This window comes from Paramisgurnus dabryanus, chromosome 1 (assembly GCF_030506205.2).
Source record: "Paramisgurnus dabryanus chromosome 1, PD_genome_1.1, whole genome shotgun sequence".
NCBI lineage: Eukaryota > Metazoa > Chordata > Actinopteri > Cypriniformes > Cobitidae > Paramisgurnus > Paramisgurnus dabryanus.
The window spans coordinates 48,644,295-48,669,224 of NC_133337.1; the positions used below are offsets into that span (position 1 = coordinate 48,644,295).

Consider the following 24,930-nt stretch of genomic DNA (forward strand, 5'->3'; position numbering starts at 1 on the left):
GTTAAAAATAACCATCCAGAATCGCCTGAAATAGAATAGTAGCATAGCTTCATGATGTCCAAACCAATGACCAGCCTATTATTAGCGCATATTACACTCGCTGATCTCGGCTGCTTCTGTGAATGTGAATATCCCTTAACAACCCACAATCGCAATGATCTCACATTGATAATAATGAATGGATCACCTAATAAGTAGATGCTTGCTCCTTTATGCATTTTGATTTAAACAACGATTCACAGTATGTAAATGTAGTTTACTTTTTCCTATGTGACTGATTGTAGAAGATATACAATTTTAAAGAAAAAAAAACACAACAAAATTAAATGTAGTTTGATATTACTTTATGTCTTTATGCAAAAATAAAAACTGTTATGAAGCAATTAGATGACCCCTTTTATCAAACTCAATAATATAGTATATAAATGATAGACAGTGCAGGTCTATAGATTATAAATGTGACTGGTGTTAAAATGGTTATTATTTCTATTAGATAGAGCAGAAGCAGGAAAAGTGCCGTCTCTTTCTATTTCTCTCTTGTCGAAAAAAAAAAATAAAACAAGCTAAATCCACTCATTATTTCAGATTCAAAAGTCTGCTTGCTGTCCCAGTGACAGGGGACTTTACATTACAGCTTTGCACTTTGTAAATCTTGAGTCAGCTTGAGTTTTGCTCGTTCAGTGCAATAGATTTTAGAAAAGATATGGTTTGTTAATAATAATAGAAAAAAAACGGGAGAAAGAAAATCCAGCTCGTGGTCGTGACTTTCAAAACAAGAGCCAGTTGTTATCGCCATAGAGACCTTCGGCACGCTGAAACTGCACGCGAGCTTTAGCGCGGTAGCGCTCACGGCCATTCTCCGATCGACTCGGGTTTTACACACAATATTAATCAGACTTGGTACCCGAAGTAATTTAACTATGACTGACTTGGACCTGACTGACCATTTCAAATACAAACCCGGAACCATACGGTCCGCGGGTGCTCCATCAAGTTCTCTAATGGTAAAACTCTGCTCAAGTTCAGAAACATGAAGGATACAATGTGACACGAGCTTGTTCGCGTCGCATCCCAATTCTTTGAGAAACAGAGAGCACGTGAACGCATACCGAATTTATCATGTCGCACACAAAATGTCATTTTTTAAGAGTGTCATCATCACGGAAAAACAAAAAAGACAAAATTTGATGCCAGATATACTTGGGCACTTGTTAATATAACTGGGCAGCGCGCCCATAAGTAAAGTCAATGTGTGGGAAAGACTGTGACAAGAGTGTGTGGGCGTCAGTGTGAATTCGACGCAGCAACGCCATCTATGGAAAAAACTGAGATAAACTCATTTCAGGACAATAGTAACACAGCATTACAAAAAAAAATTATGAATCGATTTTTGGGATTCTATGAATCGATTCTGAATCGGCAAAGCTTGAATCGCGATTCAAATGTGAATCGATTTTTTTGCACACCCCTACAACGCACTGTAAACAATAATGTTGGTGCGTTGAATACACACGAAATACTAGTTTTCCTCTTCTACTTTGTACTTCGTGATCAACAAACAAACAAAAACAAAATAATACTTTTGATGCCATTAATGAACCTGTGGTGGTTTTCTGTGGTGGAGAAGAAACGTAAGCCATCAAAATTGAATAATTAACGCGAGAGGCAGTCGCGAGAGTTGCTTGTTCTCACGACAGCATCGATCTTCTGTCATGATAACACATTGACCCCAGGGGATCTTAAAACCTTTTATTATTTTACTCAAAGTCAATGGAAATAGAGCAGGACCAAAACATTTTACAGCTGACTGCTGTCAAAAAAATTCAGCGAATACGTCCCAAGTATTACAGCAGTAATGACAGTGTTCTTAATATGACAAAGTAAATGTTTCGATTAATGGAATTAATGTTTATTTTTCAGTGTATACCACTACAGTAGTCAACTAAATGAATATAAAATGGCAAATATGAATGCACATTTATATATTGATTAAATAGATTTATAGCATTTTGAAAAAAACTTGTCATGGATTTATTGCATTTTGCAGAAAAAAAAGGTTTTATTATAAATCTTTGAAAATCAAATTATGCATTTTAATTTTTAATGCTATTATAACCTAAAGATGCTATGTGAAAGTTTGTAACAGAAAATAGTGGTTTTCATCTTGTCACTTTCTTGGTATAGAAAACAAATTTTTACCGAAATTAGTCAAAATGGATTTATTGCGTTTTGGAACCAAACTCTTCATGACTTTTATTATTACTATGATTTGCTCAGTGAAACATCTGTTCATTGTCTTGATGTTTTCATAGAATTTAATGGCAAGTTATTCAAGGTAAAATAAGTCAAATAAAGCACTTACTTTTTATGGGTTTCGTATCTGCCTGTGGCTCCAAGACTCTGCAGAATGAAACAAAGAAAAAGGTAGAAATTGAAACATTTGATGTCCCATTAAAAGGACAATTTTGTACAGTAGTGTTTTGAACATCTTTTGTTTAACTTGCTTATCGACATTTACATTTGACTGATTTATTTAATCAATTTTCCTTTATTTCTGTACAGCACTTTGCTCAGCTTGTGTTTAAATGCGCTTTCCAAATAGAATAATCTTGAAACTGTAAAATTGTTTACGAATTGATCTTGACAATCGATATATCTTTCAAAACCTCAATATATGTTTTCTGTTTGCGCAGTATTATATTAAAGTGGTATATCATGAAAATCAGAAGTTACACAAGCCATGGTAATAAGAATTATAGTACCCATAGGTCAACGTGACAAAAAACGCATGCAACAAGTACATAAATAACTGTTTACAGAAGAAAGCTAAGCAAACCAGTATGTGCACCAGATGTGTAAAACATGGTCTTCATTGCATGTGCTAGGACAGTCAACAATATGAGCGCCTCCTACTAACACAATGACAAATAAAAATGTTTCCTTTTCTAATGAATCAATGCAGTCACCAAGCACATCTGTTACAAGAAACAGTGCCTTCACACTCGGGAATGGCAGCCTCACTGTTGTCATAGCAACTTTCCAGAATATGTTTTGAAAATTACCTTTCTTGAAGACGTGCAAATTCTTTTATCTGACATTTAAAACCATGCATAAGCACTGTCTACATGGACACGAGCTGGATCGGGAACCATTATATTCCACTCACCCTAAGATTAAAATGTGTCAAGAGTTTGCATGAACACCAAAACCTTTTGCTTGGCTTCATTTATGATGAACGTGACCCTGTCTCTGAAATTCAGGTTAAGTCTCCATCTAATTATGAGATTAGGAGCATCAATGTTTAGTTTACATTAATTTCAATCTTTGACGTGACCTTGCTTAGTCAATATTAAAGATATCAAGGCTTTAATTTTTACACAATGGATGAAACATATAAAACAGTAAATCACAGTAAATGGCTGATGGTTAATTGTCTAATAAATTGTGGCGATTATGACAAATATTTGCCTGTTTAGGGCTTTGACATTTAATTCTCATATATTTTTTGTTTATTTATTAAAATAAAATATTTTATTGTTGTGATTATTTAAATTAAATCAATTAAATTTTGCAAGGTTTACCTGGCAGTAAATATTAATACACATAATAAATATTTAAAAGTAATTATTTAATTAATAATTTTTCAAAAACTGAAAATTCTTATTCTGAAAATAACTGAAAATAAAAATGCAATCAAAATACACTGACTATACCAGAACAGGCCTTAAATAGCCAATCCTACTAAGGTCATATTAGTACTGGACCACATGTCTGTACATTGCAAAAATGATTTTCAAGAAAAAAAATCTTAGTATTTTTGTCTTGTTTTGAGTTAAATGAAGATGCTTTTTCTTGATGAGCAAAACAACTCAAGAAAAAAAATCTAGTTTTTACACCAAAAATATCACATTTAAGTGATTTTGTGCATAAAAAAGCACATTTTTCTTGGATTTCTCTAGAATTTAGTGTTTAAGAAAAATGTTCAAGATCTTTTTGCTTGCCCATTTGCTTGTTTTATGCACAAAATCACTTAAATTTGATATTTTTGGTCTAAAAACTAGACTTATTTTCTTGGGTTGTTTTGATCATCAAGAAAAAGCATCTTAAATAATGTTTTGCAGTGTGCTTATCAAAGTTTTCTAGCATTTCTATAAATGCTCCTTTTCCACTGTATTGAATGGCTTTGCAATGTATCACGTTACACTGTCAGTTAAGGAGCGCCTATGTTTGTCTCACTTATACAGGCGGTGCAGCTCCCCCTTGTGTTTTTAGAGAGATGTGCAATCATTGTGGTGATCTAAAATCATCGCGATGAGGTCAAACAATCGCGATGAAATGATTATGTGATCATTTAGTTTTGGTTCACAATTGGCTTTGTATTGTATGAATATACAGTTTAAACATCCCTTTAAATGCATAATTGGTTGAAGAACACTGAGATAACCTTTATTTAACCTTACATGCCCTTCCCTAACCAAATAGAGAAAATTTGCAATTATCAGTGTTATTTCCGTATGTTTTAAAACACTTTTAAATCATACTGGGATAACACAAATAATCATAATTAATTAATGTTCATTTTTCATTTCATTGTAACTGATATACTGTTATACTGGCAAACTGTTGTTATACTGATAATATAATTTGTAAAAAAAAAAAAATGCAATGAACTATAGACCATACAGATATAAAAAGAAAATGCACTGCTTTCTTAAATGCCACAAATAACCTGACAGCCTTGAAAATCTTTTCGAATGCTATATAAAAACATTTTCACATAATGAGGAGACACATCTTACATTATGTGACTCATGTAACTGTGATGTTCAAAACATGTTTCCAATGAGGATGACACATGGAACTCTTTGCCACAGTGTGTGGTACATAATGTTCTGTTCCAAATCCAATGGAGTCTCTAAACAAAGTCATAATCCTAAGCAAGGCTCATAGCGAGAAAAATCGTGAATCTATCCATTAGGAATCACGTCCCCTGTGAGTGCCGCTTAACTGCGCACACAGTCTTGTGATAAAATCAGTAAGACATTAATGACAATCATCATTAAGAGGGTAATTGCATGAAACAAACTGACATCTAATTCCCCAAATATTCCACGTTCTACCAGTGGGTTGCAGTTTAACACTTAAACACTCAATATCTGAGGAAGGATGTATAAACACATCACAAAAAGCTGACTTAGTTAAGTGGGAGGCAACTGACCACTCAAAAATAAAAAGGTGGTCATCCCAATGCTTAATTTAGGGAGAAGTGTGAATTTAAGTAGCAGTTTTTAAATAAAGGAGGCTGTTGTCTTCTGCTTGGTGGTATAGTATTAGGCTAGCAACGCAAAAGGTCATGGGTTTGAACCCGGGAAACACCCACAAAATGCATACAGTACCTTGTAATAAATACACTTTGGATAAAAGCATCTGACAAATGCATAGATGTATATGTTTTTTTTTAAAGATGCACAAGGACAAATAGTGTAAAGAAATTGTACATCATGACTAAACCTGTTACTATTTTGGAGAATTTTTACTTTAGCCACAGAAAATTAAATACTCAAGGACCATTGAAACGTCATACTCAGTTAAATTGAGCATGAAGGAAGATATTTTGAGGAATGTTTGTAAACAAACTGTTCACGAGCCCCATTCACTTCCATAGTATTATTTTTTCCTACTATGAAAGTGAAGGGGGCTCATGATTGGTTTAATTACCAGCATTCCTCAAAATATATTCCTTCGTGTTTATCAGAAAAATTTTTTTTAACAAGTTTGTAATAAACATGAGAGTGAGAAAACTATGGCAGAAATTTCATTTTTGGGTTAACTATCCCTTTAACTACTTAAAATTTCATTGTACCTCTTATGCTGCGTTTACACCAACCGTGGTAGAGGCAGCAAGCGCGAGTGATTTCAATATTAAAGCAACACTATGTAGTTTCCATGTAAAAATGACTTACACTTACAGTGCCAATTTGTCCAGTTAAAAGTTGTTCTATCACTGAAATAATTTTAGAGACATTATTTAAATGTAAAAAAAACTACATAGTGTTGCTTTAAGTCAATGTGAAGACGCGTTGACGCGGTCGGATGAGGCGTTAAGCGCGGAAGACACGTTTCCGCCTCATTCACGTGTCTAGTTCGCGCAAATGGGGCGAATTGAGCATATCGTGCGATACGCGCGAATGGTGCTTTTTGTGCATTTTGCGTCTGACGCGAATTTGCGGCTAACGCCCGAGTTGAAAAATTTGAACTTTGGAGCCGCTTTAACCAATCAGGAGCCTGCTTGCTGCTGTGGTGGCAGCCCCGCCCGGAGTCACTCATTCAGCATGAAGGCTTGATATTGTCCGTGAGCAGTCACCCGGAGCTATACGACACAAGTTCTTATTTCTATAGAGACAGGAATTAAAGGATCTTGCTTGGAAGAGTGTCAGTGAGGACATTGGGCAACCTGATAAGTTGTAATACACATTTGAGTCACGTGACGTTTATCGACCCGCGCCGTTTATTTTCCCCCTAAAGTAAGGTGACGAAATACAAACCGGTAACTCTCTCGATAAATGCACAATCAACATCAGCCATCCTGCAAACAGACAACAACATAGCACTTACCCCTCCCACAAGAAACGGATTTGCCTCTGACGCGCGTCAAATTATTGCTTTTCTGCGCGTCTACTTCGCTCTTGACATGCAAATGCATTCAAATTGTTCAAGCGGCAAACTAGGCGCTGTAGAGGCGATTTTGACACCTGAAACGCGGTTGGTGTAAACGCAGCATTAGAAAAAAGGTACAAAAGTTGTTACCTTTTAAAAAGTTTCTAATATGTAAAATTTTGTTCCTTTGAGATACCATTATGTATCTCTAATATACCAATGTTTAACTTTGAGGTATCATTATGCGCCTTTTAGGTACACTTAAAGCTGGATTTACTTAAAAATTGCTTAAATTGCTTAAAATTCCATGTAAAGCTTAAAAAAAAGTGGATGAAAAAATTATGCATTATATATATATATATATATATATATATATATATATTTTTTTTTTGTTTTTTGTTTTTTTAAGTACATCCAGCGTATCATTTTTTGAGTGTACAAAAGTGTACTTTTTGAACAGATACAACCTTTGTACCTTCTTGTACATTTTTTGTAAGTGCACTTAAGAGATTATAAACTTTAATTTATTTAATTTTGCATGCTAACTGCCCATGAAAAACTGCTTGCGGTGAAGCCAAGAAGCGAACCTTCCATAAAGGGGCTTACACTTGTTCATCTTGAACAACAAGATCAAACACAATCCAGCAAAAATGACAGAGCACTCTTAAATCGTGTGAAAATGTGAACACGGCGAAATGTCCTCGAGCAGCAAATGTCAGCCGGTCAGCGCTTTGAGCTTAGAGGCTTTGAGATTTCTAATAGAGAGAATGGCTATCGACGGCTCGTTGATTGTGTAAAATGTCACACTCAGGAAGTTGATTCGGGAACGTGATGCGGGGCTGCTCTCGTCGCCGCCTGTTTTTTATGTCAGTGGACCTTCTGGGCTAATACAGCAGTTCAAGTGTGACAGCTGTCAATCTGTGTGAGTTAAAGGAGCCTGGAAAGGATGTAATTGCTTTAAACAGGCACAGGGACCAAGACAAAAAGCTGATATTGCCTTTGGCAAAACAGAGACCGTAGATACAGGTTTCTACAACAAGTTGGTTCATGCAGACACACAACCAAACTCTGACAGGATTAGGAATTGAAAATAACCTTAGTGAATTGTCACAGCACTGACAGGAAGATGAGACGGTAATAATGTCTCGATTTATTTTTTTATTCAAGAAAGGAAAAGACAATTATGTGCAGGTTAAAGCTACAAAGGTACAAAGCTCTTGCTATACAATGAATGAATGACAGCTAATACCAGGGTCTATCAAGCTACTGAAAGTATCAGAAAAGTAATCCAGAAGAAACACAAAAGTGGTACAATTAGGTCATACGGTTATTTTCATTTCAGTGTAAAATACTCTTACAGCTTATCCTGTAATGTGCATAAAGAAACATGTGTCTAAGAGCTTGTACTAAAACAGCAGGTGTTGTGACACCTCCACTGTCCCAGCACACAACAGAAAATCAGGTCACTGATAAATGCTGAGAACAAACGCTCTCATATTTCCGAATCTCACACAGTGACAGACAGGAAACAAAAGCATTCACCACCCCAAAATACCAACTTATACAGACAGATATCTAGTCTTGCATGCAATTAAAGACTTACAAATAGATGCTTTTCATCATTTTCCTTTTAAAACTAACAGCCTCTTCAGTTCCTCATTTCATAACACACTGAACAATCCTGTTTTTGCCACAACACAATGCATCAAAACTTTTCTTCACTGGTGCATCTGAATGGAACGTGTTCACATGCGCATTCATACTACTGGTATATTAAATATTTCAAAAAACAACAAAAAGACTAGCAAAAGTATCAAAATGTTTAAGTTACCACAACGTTATACCACAACTAATAAAAAGATTTATAGTGTGGGGGATCTTTTTTTTTTTTTTTTTTTGGTCTTACTTCATGTGCATCTATTGCTTACAGGTGTGTGAGCGTGATTGCATATTGAATATTTAAAATATTGCAAATGTGCATATCGCAGATAGGAAAAATGTGGGTAGGTTCCTTCATCCACCCTCACTCCCCACAGCTAAAGTAGATGTCATTTTCACATTCTGTTGCCTTTTAATTAAACAATTACTTTGAATAAAAGTATTAAAAGACATGTGACATTATCTGGGACCTTTTTGATCTACCCTGAGAACAGTACAATGTTACCTTTTTTTTTTTTTTAAAGACGAAGGGATTTGACTGACGGCGCTCTGAACAGACACATGCGCTAAATTTGAGAAAAAGTGAGTGGGTCCAATATCATTGGTCTTAAAAAGTGAGCGGGTCTTGTCCCACCATATATAATGGTTCCTACACCCATGGTTAAAATACATAACATCTTTAAATATTAAAGTAATTTTAAAGTAAAATTCTATAAATGCAGAAATAATCACAATAAATTGCCCAAAAAGTAAATACATAAATAAAGTCAGGAGCAAATATATAAGAGAGATATAAAGAGATGTGATTGCCAAGTATGGTAACACTCAAAATGCAGCTTCTAGATTTAACCCTTCCCAGTGATCTCTGAAAGCCAATGTTGACATTTGAAATCACCTAAACACACACGCCCCTACCCCGATAGCATCTACTTTCTTTTGATAGACCTGTCCCACACATACACAACCCAGGCAACGATATAGGTTAGTAGACATGCCCCTTACTGCTGATTGGCTACATGTTCGTTTTGGTACTCGGCCCGACTCCTTTTTCCAAACTGTTTTTCAAAGATCATGCACCTCGCCTTTAAGAAGTGCACCTCAGTCGTTTCATGCCTGCAATGGGATCAAATTGTCTGCCTTCGAGTTACAAGCCTAACTATTTACTGTAACATTTAGGCAATGACTGCCCATATGAGGATGAATGTTGAATATATGGATGTCATTAGTTTAATTAAACTGATCAACACATAAATGCAAATCTGATATGACTCAAATGATGAAGAAATGTCATGTAAACATAAGTACAATGCGGTTATCTGTCCCCATTGCAGTTATCTGTCTTTAATCTGATTCATAATTGTGCAGCACAAACTGCAATAGGCATATTGTAATAGTGTGCAATAACTGAATGATTTAAACACTTTAAAAAGTTATACTTTAAAGTTATGTTAAACATTTAGGTTGATGCAGATAGCAGAGAGACTGGCAAGTATAAAAAATAATAATAATGTGAAACTTGTGTTGATCATATAATTTTAAGTTAAATAATTAAATATATTTTAAAAACAATTTAAATTAATTTTACAGACTAGAAACAAAAAGTATTATTATATTGCAAATTGCATGTGGTAGCACTTAATAAATAATTGTAAATGTAAATGCTTTAGACTACACGTTTGGAGGAAAAGGCCTCAATATAGAGCATGGCGACTGCATTGTTGCACATAATGGACAAATTTTAAAGCGAACACGAGCATCATAATAGCAGCCCATGAGATATGGTGGTTAGTACCCACAAATTACTGTAATCAATCATTCACGTTGACTAATTGATATACAGTCCAGCCATAGTTAACAAGAGGCCACATTTCAACGGCAACTGCTTTGCTGCCGGCTGATCATTATGGATGCCTGGTTTATCTACTGCTATGTTGACCTGCGCAGAAAGCCTTCAGCATCTTGACCCCACTCATAAGATCATACTCGGCGAAACTGAAGTCTGCTTTCAGCTCTGGATGTATGAATGAAGCGAACAGCCTGAAGTGAACTGAAATAACCTCTTTCTGTAGATTAAGCTGGGCACGCTTGAGCTGACAGCCAAGACAGTCGAGGGCTTCTAGAACTTCTCACTTCACTGTGCTAATTTGAACAAGGCCTTTATTTTTCTATTTGTCAGTAGAGTAAACTGTAGCATGGTTGTTAAACCTCTCCCAGGCCCAATTAGGGGAGAAATGCTAGCATTCATAGTCCAGATCTCGCTTCTGGTCTGGGAGGAAGAGGGGGCTGTGGCGATGTCCCTGGCAGCCCAGTCCTGGCAGCTCCCGGGCCCTGTGGCAGCAATATTAAGTGACTGCTGAAATTCATGGCCTGCGCAACTATTTTATATGTCTAGGTGACAACCGTCTTTCATACGGTGCAAGCATTTCACAACACATTAGCAAATTGGGTAGTTTGATTATTCATTAGGGTGCTGTCGTGCGGGAAGATGCAGGCTGGTGTGATAAACACTAGCATTCTCTTCTTGTGTTATCAAGGTGAGTAATAAAAATGTGTTATGCAAGTGTGAGATCATAAGTTTATATACGGTACCCCACACTATTAGAAAAAATTTACTGTCACATTAAAAGCTTTTGTACCATTTTTTTCTGACAGTGCATGCAGATCCGCAAGATGTTTTACATGAACAATACCTGAACAAGATATTTACAAACAGTCCACAACACTAAAATAACCCAGTTTAAGAGTTTATATATTCTTGATCCTCAGTAATGTATAATGTATGACGTAGGCGACATGGATATTAAAGTCCTTGTAAAGTCAGATATTAAATGTGTACAGAGTTTGTTACACCGCAAAAAATGTGCCAACCAAATTTAAATGATGGAAAATCGCTAAGTAAATCAAAGTTTAAAAAATCTTGGAAAAACGGGAAGCATTCCCTGCTCTCAAGCGGTGGTGTGAGCTGAAACCACGTCAACTCGCGGGACAGCTGCCATCTCTCTCAACTTTTAAATACTTCTACAATCTGAATGGATGCTCGCAATTGTGTTAGGGGCGGGGCTATGTGTGGTGGCTCAAGTCCATCATTGAGCCACCATTTTAGGCCCGCCTAAAAAATCCTGAACTCTGAAACTGTTTTACAATCTGCAATTTAGTACAACATAGTTTGCAGTCTTTGTGGCATGTTCAGCAATACATTTCTAACATTTATATGTGTTTAAATACAATTTTCAAGATTGACTTTACCAGCCAGCCCAGGGGTGTGCAAACTTTTAAACAGGATGATTGGTGTAAATTGTTATTGATTTGGAAACATGTAAATGTCTTGGGTAACTTCTTAAAGGCATTACTTAATGAAAAATAAGATCTTTACAAACCAATTACAATGATCAAAAGTTTACATACCCCTTCGCTTAATTTATCATTTTGCCTTTTTGAGCATAAGTGAACGTTTGTATCTTTTATAACAATTGTGTATAAGCTTCTCAGATGTCTTGTCTAAGTGTGAAAAGATAAATCTCAACATCATACATTCACTGTTGGAAAGAGGTTAAATATTCAGAAGATTGTGCTGGACCTGGAGGACGTTTAAAAAAATTGGTGCATAGTTTTGAATGGCTCAGATCACACAAGAAACTCATGTACTGCACAACTAACAAATAGAAACCTGAGTGTGTAAAGAATGTGACATGCTATATTGCATTTACCTAATTTTTTTATTATTATCATGTAGCCATGCCTTGACATTAAAGGAACAGTATGTAGGATTGTGGCCAAAACTGGTATTGCAATCACAAAACTTGTGGCTAAAACTGGTGCTGCAATCACACAACTGGTGGCCAATACACAACATAACAACATAAACATCAGTTGAGGGCTGCAACTCCACTTTTTAAATGACAATATCCTGGCCAGACCACTGTTGTGAGTGATATAAGTATTTGAAATTAAAATGATTTTATTTATGTCTAGCGACATATCAGAGCCATTTTATGATTAATTGGCTCTATTTTATATAATAGAAGAGTTAAACCGCACTCACGATCAATAAGGTGCCAGACAATAAAGTAGTCAATAAAAATAAAGACGTCTGCACACTTAAATCCTTTAGCAGCAGGTTTTAATAACCTCACCAAGCTAAAGGATTTAAGTGTGCAGACGTCTTTATGATTAATTGACATAAATTTCTTACATACTGTTCCTTTAACTTGTTTGCTCACCAGCCAAAGTGGCTAGATGCAGTGGCGGCTCTTGACTGCTCATTCGAGGGGCGCAAATTCAAAAATATGTGTTCGGAGTGAGAAGCTCATTTACTTTAATTTGAGTAATTTTACTTGATTTAGCTAGATCAGATGCAGATTGACTTTCAAATGTAGACTGACCACCCAAATTAAGACTACATTTACCAACACTCTTAAATTCTGCTGGGTTATTTTTAACCCAGTGCTGGGTAAATATTAATATAATAATAAATTGTTACATTTATATAGCGCTTTTCTGCAGACCTCAAAGCGCTTATATGAAAGCGGGAATCTTCTTAATAAAATGATGTGTGAACCTCTCCGCTCGCAGGTTTCATTTGACTTCGGACAAAATTGGGACATGTGCATTCAGGTATACGGGGCGGTTTCCCGGACAGAGATTAGACATTTTTAAGAGCCGTCCAAACTGAAAACAACTTGCACTGACACAGGTAATGTTTTTAGTAAGGCATGTTTTTAGTAAGTTATATTTCCTAATTAAACTAAGACCTAGTCCTGGAGTAAGCTAATCCCTGTCCGGAAAACCGCCCCTATGAGTTTTATTTTTGAATTTGTCTCATGAATTTTTTAATCAAATAGTAAAGCTAAAAGCTGTTTAAAAATGATGAAATACTAGCCCGCTAACCAAAATGTTTTACTCACTGTAAAAATTCCTTATTGAGTCAAGAAAGTTGAAATTAATTGAAATTAAACGTTGATTAAACTTAATAATGAAAAGGAATTTTATAGTGTACACAGTATTCATGTAATATATTTATGAAAAATCTTAATGTTGATTTAGTTCATTTGAATACACATTGATGATGCACCGAAAAGAAAATTCCTGCCGAAAACTGAAACTGAAATGCGTATTTTAAATGAGCCTTTATTACTCCAAATGTTTATTGTTATGTAACAAGTGAGTGAGTAAACCTATTTTTGTTTAATTGGTGTGACACACATACAGATCAAGTGTCTGGATCTCATCAACTGTAAACTTGAGCTATTCAGTCAGCAGCAGCTGCCATTTACATTAAATATGATTCAACTCCTGCGCTCTGCTTATTTTTCCATGTCAATGCTTCAGTTATCCAATCTGCTTAAGCAGTATTTTCCTTTTTTAGATTTTCAATGTCCACAATTTTGATGCATCACTACACACTGCCTTGTTTCACATCAAGAGCACTGGCATCAAATTATTAAAGGGGATAAATCACCCAAGAATAAAATTTCTGGCATCATTTTCTCACTCTCATGTTGTTACAAACCAGTATAAATTTCTTTGTCCTGATGAACACAAAGGGAGATATTTTTTAATGAATATTGAAGGAAAAAAACTCAAAATATCTTCCTTTGTATTCATCAGAACAAAGAGTTTGACAGAAAAAAACGTTCACTCGAAAGGTTCTTTGTAGAACCAAAAATGGTCCCTCTGTCGCACCCCTTTACTTTTAAGAATGTTCTGTACCTCTTATTACTTTTACATCACAAAGGTACATTATTTTAATATGTTCTCATATTAGGAATTCAAATCGTGACTTAAAATGTACAGCTCCGTGACTCTGTGAAAAGACGGTCTGATTTGTTCTTTTCCTTCTTAATGTGCTGCAAAATTGAATTCCACCCACACAGACAAGACAATCATAAACATCTGAAGCTAAAGATTCAAACTAGGCTGCTGCTCATTGTTATCCAAACTATTACGACGTCTGGGTGCAACATGGCTTTGAAATCCTTCTGCAAAGTCTTCTACCCACGCGCATCACCTTAGGCTAGACTGCAGTTTCGGCAATGCAAAGAGAGGGCAAGCTTGCCCTCTTATGGTCTTTTCATGAAGTAAAGCTTCGCCGAGGGCACTAAAACTTTCGAGTCGATCTGCGTCCCATCCAAGTGAAAAGAAAATAGCCCTCCCCCATTAGAGAGCAGACGAGTTCTCTTTTTGGCGGCGCTTGACTAAGTGGACCCTGTAATGAGTCTGGCCGTCTGATTAGAGTGATAGACACGAAGGAATCCAGCAGGCGCTGCCAGAGACCGCCGTACCGAGGAGGCGAGGAGGGGGGGCGGCAGAGGAACTAGGACGTCTGATAGAAGTCTGGAGGTAAATATCCCTAGCAGGAATGCAGGGGTGGGCGCAGGGAATACGGGCATTAGAGGGAGGGGCTGGAAGCTAAAGTACAGTAGATTTCCCTTAAAGAGGCTGAAAATTTGAAAAGCTCAGCGGGGAATACAAATTGCGCACCATGCTGTCCGTCAAATGAAAATTCAATGAGTAGTTCGAGGAAGTTAATGGAAATGTATTACCAATCCTTTGCTGATGTTCATACCAGACAGGTTGTTCGGAAACCTTTAAAAAACAAGCGGATGCTGTGCAACAATTACAGCAGGTCCATTTACTTATGAGTACTGTAGATTACGAAGTAAAGCTTGAAGCCATAACACAGCGTGATTTATTCCTGATGAAACAATTCCTCAGAGCCAGCTGTTGGGAAGATTGCTTTTCATGCTCCTGACCATCCTATCACATCACTTTCAACGCTTTATATGCACCTTGAGCTAAAAGACCGGACCTTCAGACCAGCACTAACCAAGCACCATGGTAACGTGTTTGACCGAGAGCAATAAATTGCAGCATTGGTCTGTGGCTTCCAACTTAATTTTTATGGCTGATATTTCTCCGCACTGCAGTACAGACCTTGGTGTAGAAATGATCTGAAAAAGAATGGTGGGGGAAAACATTGTAAGCCTTATCAGCCTGGCTCATGAATATTAATTAGGCATCCCCAATTTCGCTCACCAATGGCGCATTCATTGTGTGAAAACCCAGCTTTGTACATAAAATGTAATACATGTTTAATATTGAAGGAGTAAGGGAAAGATTGAAATCAATGTGAAATCAATAATTGAAATCAAACTTGAATGCTCCTTATCTCAGAATTAGATTTCTTCGATCAACTGCTAACGCAAATGGTCCATAAATAAATATCGTAAATATTTCTAGACTGTAGCTTTGTTCATAGCGCACACAAATACACAAATAAAAAAAAAATCTTTAGGACAGACTGTTCAAACCAACCCTCTCTTATAGCCTATAGGGAGAGACTAACTTACCCTGGCAACATCATTGAGCAAAATGTGCTGCAATCTCTGTACACCATAACAGCCTTGAAGGTTCAATTTTCAGGTACATTTCTATTCTATGGTTTTACTATTCAGCATAACAAAAGATATCTCCATTGACATTTTCCATTCGGTCATGCTTCAGCTGTTAGCAGGGAAAAATTCTGGAATATCTGCGTAACTGTGTTTTCTCCGGACATGCGGCTTTAAAGCTTGAGAACTCATTCAGGAGGAGCATTCTGGGAATTAAATAAAACAGAGCCTAGGTTGTGAATTGAACACGTCACTTCTTGGAAATCTTCTCAGAATCCTCAAATGCTCTGCTTTATTATGCCACACGTTCGTATTCTCCCTATGGTATAAAACATAGCCTCTAAACCTAACCTATTGGCTCATATTTTTGGCTACGGAGCAATCTTGTGGAACAATTGTTCAGAAATGACAGTGGAGAGATGGGAATGTACAATAAAGATTTTTATGAACTGTAAATTCCTACTTAGTTTTAATAGCGCATGCAGATTATCAATCTAGTCGACCGTAATAGTCCTACAATTTCATTAGTCTGTCTGGATGGACTTAATGCTCTCTTTATGCTCTTGTTTTTTCAATGCCAACCTCGCTGCAGTATAATGCAAATATAATAAATAGACAAAACATCATTATATTATGATGTACTCACTGGCTGCGCAAAAAGTGCATGCACCATCTCTCATAAATTACTGAGTCTTACTTGGATCTGAACTTTTTTGAGTCAGTTCTTCTTTATATCCTTTAATGATTAAATTAAACAATTAAAAAAATCCTAAGAATAAAAAATCCTTTGTATACCTGTAACAGTGTATGTCTACTTAGATAGTGTATATTTTTACACTACACTATATACTATACTTTCAGTATACTTAATACAATATACTATACTTAATACATATATATATACTGCACTGCTGTATATACTTAGTATATATATAGTTATATATTAGTATGTTTTATACTACATACCACCTTAGAATATTTTAGACTATATACTACTGTATATACTACCTCAGTATATTTTACAAAATACTATATACTGCCTTAGTACATTTTATACTATATACCACCTTAGTATATTTTACACTATATACTACTGTATATACTACCTCAGTATATTTTACAAAATACTATATACTACCTTAGTATATTTTATACTATATACTACTGTACATACTTCCTCAATATCTTTTTTACATCATATACTATATACTATCTCATACTATATACTACCTAAATATATTTTAATACTATATACTACCTCAGTATATTTTACTAAATACTATATACTGCCTTAATACATTTTATACTATATACCACCTTAGTATATTTTACACTATATACTACTGTATATACTACCTCAGTATATTTTACAAAATACTATATACTACCTTAGTATATTTTACACTATATACTACTGTACATACTTCCTCAATATCTTTTTTACATCATATACTATATACTATCTCATACTATATACTACCTAAATATATTTTAATACTATATACTACCTCAGTATATTTTACAAAATACTATATACTACACCGTATACTATATCCTACCTAAGTGTATACTATATACTACCTCAGTATATTTTATACTATATAACACCTTAGTATATTTTACACTATATACTACTGTACGACATACTTCCTCAATATCTTTTTTTTACATCATATACTATATACTACCTCATACTATAATTATATTTTAATACTATATACTACCTCAGTATATTTTACAAAATACTATATACTACCTTAGTATATTTTATACTATTTACCACCTCAGTATATTTTACACTATTTAGTACTGTACATACTTGCTCGATATATTTTTTACACCATATACTATATACTACCTCAGTATATTTTTATACTATATACTACCTCAGAAGGCCTATATTTTTACACCATACTATATACTACCTCAGTATATTGTATACTATATACAACTTCAGTATAGTGTATTTTAAACTATATTCTACTGTATATACTACCCCAGTATATTTTTTACACCAAATACTATATACTACCTTAGTATATTTTTATACTACATACTACTTCAGTATATTTTACAAAATACTATATACTACCTTAGTATATTTTATACTATTTACCACCTCAGTATATTTTACACTATTTAGTACTGTACATACTTGCTCGATATATTTTTTACACCATATAGTATATACTACCTTAGTATATTTTTATATTATATACTACCTCAGAAGGCCTATATTTTTACACCATACTATATACTACCTCAGTATATTGTATACTATATACCACTTCAGACACTATATTCTACTGTATATACTACCCCATTATATTTTTACACCAAATACTATATACTACCTTAGTATGTTTTTATACTACATACTACTTCAGTATATTTAACAAAATACTATATACTACCTTAGTATATTATACTTTATACCACCTCTGTATATTTTACACTATATACTACTGTACATACTTCCTCAATATATTTTTACAACATATACTGTATACTACCTCAGTATGTTTATATACTACATACCACCTCAGTATATTTTAAGACTATATACAACTGTATATACTACCTCAGTATATTTTATACTATATACCACTTCAGTATAATAAATTTACACAATATTCTATTGTATATACTACCCCAGTATATTTTTACACCATATACTATATACTACTTCAAGATAATATTTTACAAAATACTATGTACCACATCTGTATTTTTTATACTATATACCACCTCGGTATATTTTACACTATATACTACTGTGCATACTTCCTCAATATATTTATTACGCCATATACTTTATACTACCTCATTATATTTTAATCTATACACTACCCATTTATATTCTGTTTATAGTATCTGTTTACATTCTGTTGCTTTATTACTCTCCCATTGTGTGCAATACTGTATGAAGTACTTTACTGCCTAGTGTGCACTAACTCATCTACATTAATGTGCAATACTTGACTCAGTGCTTGTATAATGACATCTCCTGAGAGTTCTCATTTAACTGGCTAAGGAAGACGCACTGCAGAACTAACAACGCCAGAAAACAATCTCTATCAATTTTGTTCTTCTCCAAGAACAAACCAATTACCGGACTTGTGTTTCTTGTTAATGATGATGACCTCTGCATATTTTGCCGTTCAGAGATAAATTACACGGTAAGTGTCAATACAAACACAGATTGCATGCTACACACATTAAAAACATTACATAATCGGACTTTTGAAAACCACTCACCCGTCACTCATTCATTGCTATGGAAACGTTGGTAAATGGCAGTGAGAATGAAACCTGAACCCATGTGTGCAGCACGTGTCACATTTCCCATATCAGGTTCCTTTACTGCTCCCCTTGAGAGAGATTCCTGTGGTGCTTTGGCCATCGCAGCACAACATTATTGTCACATTATGAGTGCACATCTACTCATACCATCTGCTTTGGTGCATTCAGAGGATAGACTACCACACACCATATTGATATTTAACATTTTTGAGATGCAAGCTAATTTTCAACACTATTTTATTGTGGCAAATATTTTATATTATAATATAATAGATTTTTAATAATAGATATAATAGATTTTTTTGGTCGTCCTTTAAAGCAACACTATGTGTTTTTTTTACCTTTAAATAATGTCTCTAAAACTATTTCAATGATAGAATAACTTTTAACTGGACAAATTGTACTGTTGCTGCAACCTGAGCAACCTCCTAGCTGCTACATGCACACTCTGAAAGTGGCGGTGGAGGGTAGGAAACACAGCCCCGCCCCTCCCCCTGCCTGCAGAAGAGTGTCTGATATCAGGCACTGTTGCGCTTTTCAACCATATGGGGGAGCTGTAAGTCATTTTTACATGGAAACTACATAGTGTTGCTTTAAAGCATTGACTGCATCTTGCTTCTGACATTACAGCTCATGACTGTCACTAGCGAAGAGCTTTGGACAATGTGCATTCTTATGCAATTGGTCCGTGCAGGATACCATAAATGGGGATGGTATACATTTGAAGTATTGTTTTTAAAGTTGACTATATGACAGTGTCAAATTGTCACCCTATTGTATGAATGAGTCATACAAGCCTCCACACTATTCACAATAGTGAATCTCTTTCACACTTAAAGGAATGTTCACCCAAAAACAAAAATGTTGTCATTATTTACTCACCCTCAGGTCGTTTGATCCTCCAATGTCTTTGTTTGATCTTAAGAACCCAAATACAACTAAAAAAATCTGTATTGTTTTGGGTTTTCTGCTTACTATGGGAGTGGATGGTGAGTGCCTCTTCAAGCTTTAAAAGGACCCAAACATTTAACAAAAAACTCATGCTGTATTTTTTAAGTGTCCTGAAGGCAAACAAAAGGATTTGGCGAAAAACAAACTAAAATATAATCCATTATTTGATGAAAGTCTTAACTTGTACCTCCCTCCCTGTGTCTAAACTGATGCTTAGGCAGTTTTAGGGGGTTTATTTTTAAATAAGGTGTAATTGGAAATACAGGGATATCTACTACAATAAAGTAGTGGATTTAATGTATTCAGGACACTAAAAATGTATGACATGAGTAAAGTGGAGTTATTTATTTAATACTGGGGTTCTTTTAAATCTTAAATGGTTTTCTGGTTACTTTGGGATTGGATGGTGTCCGTCATTGTTGCCACATTGTTTTAATATTGGCTGCATATATTTATTTATTTAAGTTTTAGTCATTTTATTATTTATTTATTTATTTATTATTTATTTAAATGGCAAGCATGCTAAAGTATGTTTTGGTTTACTTGAGTCTCTTTGTAGTATGGATTTTCAGTAGAGCTGCAAAACAATTAATGATGACTTATCGTTTGGAGAATAAAAGTTTGTTTTTACATCATTCATCAATGTGTGTCTATTGTGTATAATAATTATGTATATTTAAATACACACACTTGCATTTATAATTTTAAGAAAAACGCCACACTGTAAAAAATACTTTGCTGCCTTAAAATTTTTTGTTAAATCAACTCATCAACAGAGATGAGTTGTCACAACTTATAAAATATAGTTGAGAAAAGTCAACTTAATTTTATAAGTTATAACAACTCACCTGTAGTTATAACAACTCATCTCTAGTCAAGATAAAAAAAAAAGTTGAAATGACTTGTAAATCCGAGTTGATTCAACAAAAAAATTTAAGGCAGCAGAGTATTTTTTACAGTGCACTATAACGCACGATTAATCCAACACCTAATTTTTGTTTGACCCTTGGTCTATTACACAGCTGGATGAATTGAGACAAAGCAAGTGACCCACGCTGTCTAGATAATATCTGTTTTAACAAGAATTCATGCAGGAAGGACCTATAATCTGTAATATGTGAAGTGAATCTTTGGTTAACTGTTGAGGAAAAATATGTGTTGTGTAACATTATTTTAAACCCTTGCATTAGCCTACAGTATCTTAAAGCGGTCTGTCTCAATGTCAAAATTAAAAAATATATATATATTTTTGATATATATAGATATTGTTTTTGCTTTGCATAAACAGGTGTAGTTCTGTCATGTTTTGTCAGATTCCAACAAATCATGCATTGTTTTGAAGTTTTTTAATAGAGAATGTTAAAATAAAAATAACACATTTTTGAAAATTTGCTCATCCCAACTCAATTTGCCAGCACAAATGATGCAGCAGCAAACAGAAATGGAGAAAGATCTTCAAAAGGGAAAATCATATATAAAACTATGGCTGATGGTTCTGTTGATAATGTAAACAGGCATACATTTGCATATAGCATATATATTTGTCCAAATACATGTTGATTAGAGCATTAAAAACTTGAAAAGTGGTAAATTTGGGTAAATCTAGAACAGATAAAATCTGAGATTAATTTGCGATTAATCGCGAGTCAACTCATAAAATCATGCGATTAATATAGATTCAATATTTTAATCTATTGACAATCCTAATTTAAATATTAAGTATTCATAATTATATCAAATATAAATTATATATAAATATATAAATGTATATACACATGTAAATATTTCTTAAATATATACTTACATCTGTGTGTATTTATATATAAATAAAACACATATGACATAAACAAAAACTTTTATTCTGCATACGATTAGATGCCATTTATTAACGATTAATTAATATATGCAACTACTTATTTTTATGTGCTCACTAATCATTCATTCCACCAGTCCGAAAAGTTAAAATTGCACAAACATAGTTATTAATCAGGTTCGTGGTTATCTGATGCCAACAAATGAGATCACAAACACTTTCATCTACCTACAACACGTCAACCGACACAACACATTTATATAAGCAACTTTCTCAGACATGCATAGCGGTACAGTTTTACTTAAGGCAAATATATGCAGTCTGAATTCATGTTCATGTTACCAACATTAGATTAGGTGCCCTGAAAGCACTGACTCACCGGTGTAGGATGACAGATGAATAAAAAGTTACAAATACGAATTCTGGGCAAATACACTTCTTATTTAAACAGTTAAGACCTTAAGTAGACTTAAGGTTCATGGCAGACACCACAGCAGCTGTGAAACTGTCAAAACACTGCGAGGAGCATCAAAATCCACCCACAATGATACATGCGCTCTGAGCTGTCCTATTTGCATTCAAGTACACAAACAAGCCATTGCCGCAAACAAGTTTATAACTTTGAGCAATGTATGATCTTTACATTTTCTCTTTACATACAACATATCGCTATCACTTACGTGGATGTTCCTGAGCTTCTTCTTGCCTCTCTCCAGTCGGCTAAGGAGTCTGTGATGTTCTCTAGGTGTTTGCTGTAGAAAACGGTCATCGACAGATATGGTTTTCCTAAGAGCCGCTCGTTCTCTCCAAAGCTCAGGAACGGGTCTCTCCGAACCCACAGTCCTAGGGTAGCGCTTCACTTCCGAAAGCGAAGACGTCTCCCCTCGGTCATGGTCACGCAGTACTGACCCTGAAAGAGAGAAACAGACACCTGAGGTGATAACTGACACCTGGCAGAAAGAACACACCTGAGAATAAGCATACTGTATAGAGGACAAGACCGAAATGACACAAATGCACTGAAAATAATTATTTGATGGATATTTTTCAAAAAATAAGTAAACATGCTTACAACAAGATACATTAAGCATAGTATTTAGTGTGGTTTATGCTTATGGAAAAACTATTTGCAATGGAGTAAAAAAAAACGTATTTAAAGTCTTATTGTTGGTCTGTCTTACACAATTTATGTTTTCAATGAAATTTGTCTTGATTTAAGGATGTACTGCTGTATTTATTATAAAAATGTATTTTTAACTGAAGGCAATGCATAAATCATGTAAATGCAGTATGTCAGACTAATGGACCCACTGCTGATCTAATGCTATTGGGTGCTTTCAAAATACAAGAGTAAGAAATAAAAGAGAACAGAGGAGATACTGATTACTTTAAAGAATGATGACTTTGGTATAAGAAATAACTCGAAACAAAAAATAAACAGGCAATTCTTATTTCAATAGCAAATATTCACAGACTATTTCTGATTGAAATCATTTCAAAGCTTTCTCTAAATTCTCATTTGAATATGTCTCATTAAGCAGCCGTTACAAGCACAGCTCTACATAAAAAGTAAAAATAAATTACCATCCATTGTAATTACAATCTATTTAACTTTAAAGAATAAAATACGCAAGGGAATTTAAAGGGGGGTCTACAGGTATTTCATGCATTCTGATTTATTAACACAGTTAAAGAGTTAGATTCTCATGCTAAACATGAGCAAAGTTTTAAAGACCCATTTGGACCCATTTGTTACATAAAAGAATCGCTGGAAGCACAGTGGAAGTCCTTATATGGGAACTTCTCCTGGAATAGCGCACACACACCAACAAAACGGTCACACAAAATCAACGTCACCAAAGACTTGAGAGGGAAATAGCTTCCCAAAGAACCTAGGATTATGGGAACAGTGGATGCAGTTTGTTTTTCCAGGGTAGCAGCGGAGTACTACACAGTCATGTGTATTTACTAAAATCAAGTGTAACACAAAATAATCTTGTTTTGTTGTGTTACTTTTAACCCACCTGTGTCAAACAGGTTCAAAAGTAACAATGCACTACTTACACTCACCTAAAGGATTATTAGGAACACCTGTTAAATTTCTCATTGATGCAATTATCTAATCAACCAATCACATGACAGTTGCTTCAATGCATTTAGGGGTGTGGTCCTGGTCAAGACAATCTCATGAACTCCAAACTGAATGTCAGAATGGGAAAAAAAGGTGATTTTATGCGATTTTGAGCGTGGCATGGTTGCTGGTGCCAGACTGAGTATTTCACAATCTGCTCAGTTACTGGGATTTTCACGCACAACCATTTCTAGGGTTTATAAAGAATGGTGTGAAAAGGGAAAAACATCCAGTATGCGGCAGTCCTGTGGGCGAAAATGCCTTGTTGATGCTAGAGGTCAGAGGAGAATGGGCCGACTTATTCAAGCTGATAGAAAAGCAACTTTGACTGAAATAACAACTCGTTACAACCGAGGTATGCAGTAGGGATGCTCATATCAGTTAATTTTCCCGACCGACAACCGTAGCTTCTAAACCGAACATTAACCGTTAACTGATAAGATTTTAATATGAAATTGTCATTGAGTAAAAATACAGTTGACGGTTGTCTGTGAACTAGTAAAAACAAAACATTTAATTTGAACGTGCAAACAGCAGCCACAGATCAACAACAGAACCAGGATTCATACATTATCAGATATTCACGCAACATTACCTTATTAAAAAGCACGCGATCGGTCCAGTAGATTAATATCCAAAGGACAGATTGTCTCCGTTTCATCTACCACAGTGGTCATTTCTAAAGCAGGACGCTTTTCAGAAAGTTTTGGTTTTGCGTCGTCTTTGGTTTTACGTCGTGCAAACAGCAGCCACAGATCAAGAACAGAACCAGGATTCATACATTATCAGATATTCACGCAACATACCTTGTTAAAAAGCACGCGATCGGTCCAGTGGATTAATATCCAAATGGCAGATTGTCTCCGTTTCATCTACCACAGTGGTCATTTCTAAAGAAGGACGCTTTTCAGAAAGTTTTGGTTTTGCGTCGTCTTTCTCCGTTTGTCCAAAAAGAGCTAGATGTTTATGGTTAGGGTCAGAGGCCATCAGCGAACGTCTGTCCGGATGTGCGCAGACGGACCGCG

General features: G+C 35.0%; 2 protein-coding genes across 6 annotated transcripts in view; both read right to left on the minus strand.

Moving 5' to 3' along the window:
* nat9 (N-acetyltransferase 9) overlaps positions 1-24,930 on the minus strand; it is a 298,893-nt gene that overhangs the window by 185,645 nt on the left and 88,318 nt on the right. The window lies entirely within an intron of this gene.
* The window catches only part of ankfn1a (ankyrin repeat and fibronectin type III domain containing 1a), a 115,400-nt gene that overhangs the window by 71,834 nt on the left and 18,636 nt on the right, over positions 1-24,930 (minus strand). For 3 of the 5 annotated variants that reach the window (XM_065262526.1, XM_065262525.1, XM_065262524.1), the window contains exons 5-6: positions 22,455-22,684; positions 2,363-2,400 (exon numbers count right to left, since the gene is read on the minus strand). In XM_065262526.1, the coding sequence (XP_065118598.1) occupies positions 2,363-2,400; positions 22,455-22,684 (268 nt within the window). Of the gene's footprint in view, positions 1-2,362; positions 2,401-8,260; positions 8,347-22,454; positions 22,685-24,930 lie in introns of those variants that run through there. The other 2 variants (XM_065262527.1, XM_065262528.1) reach the window with 2 other exon arrangements.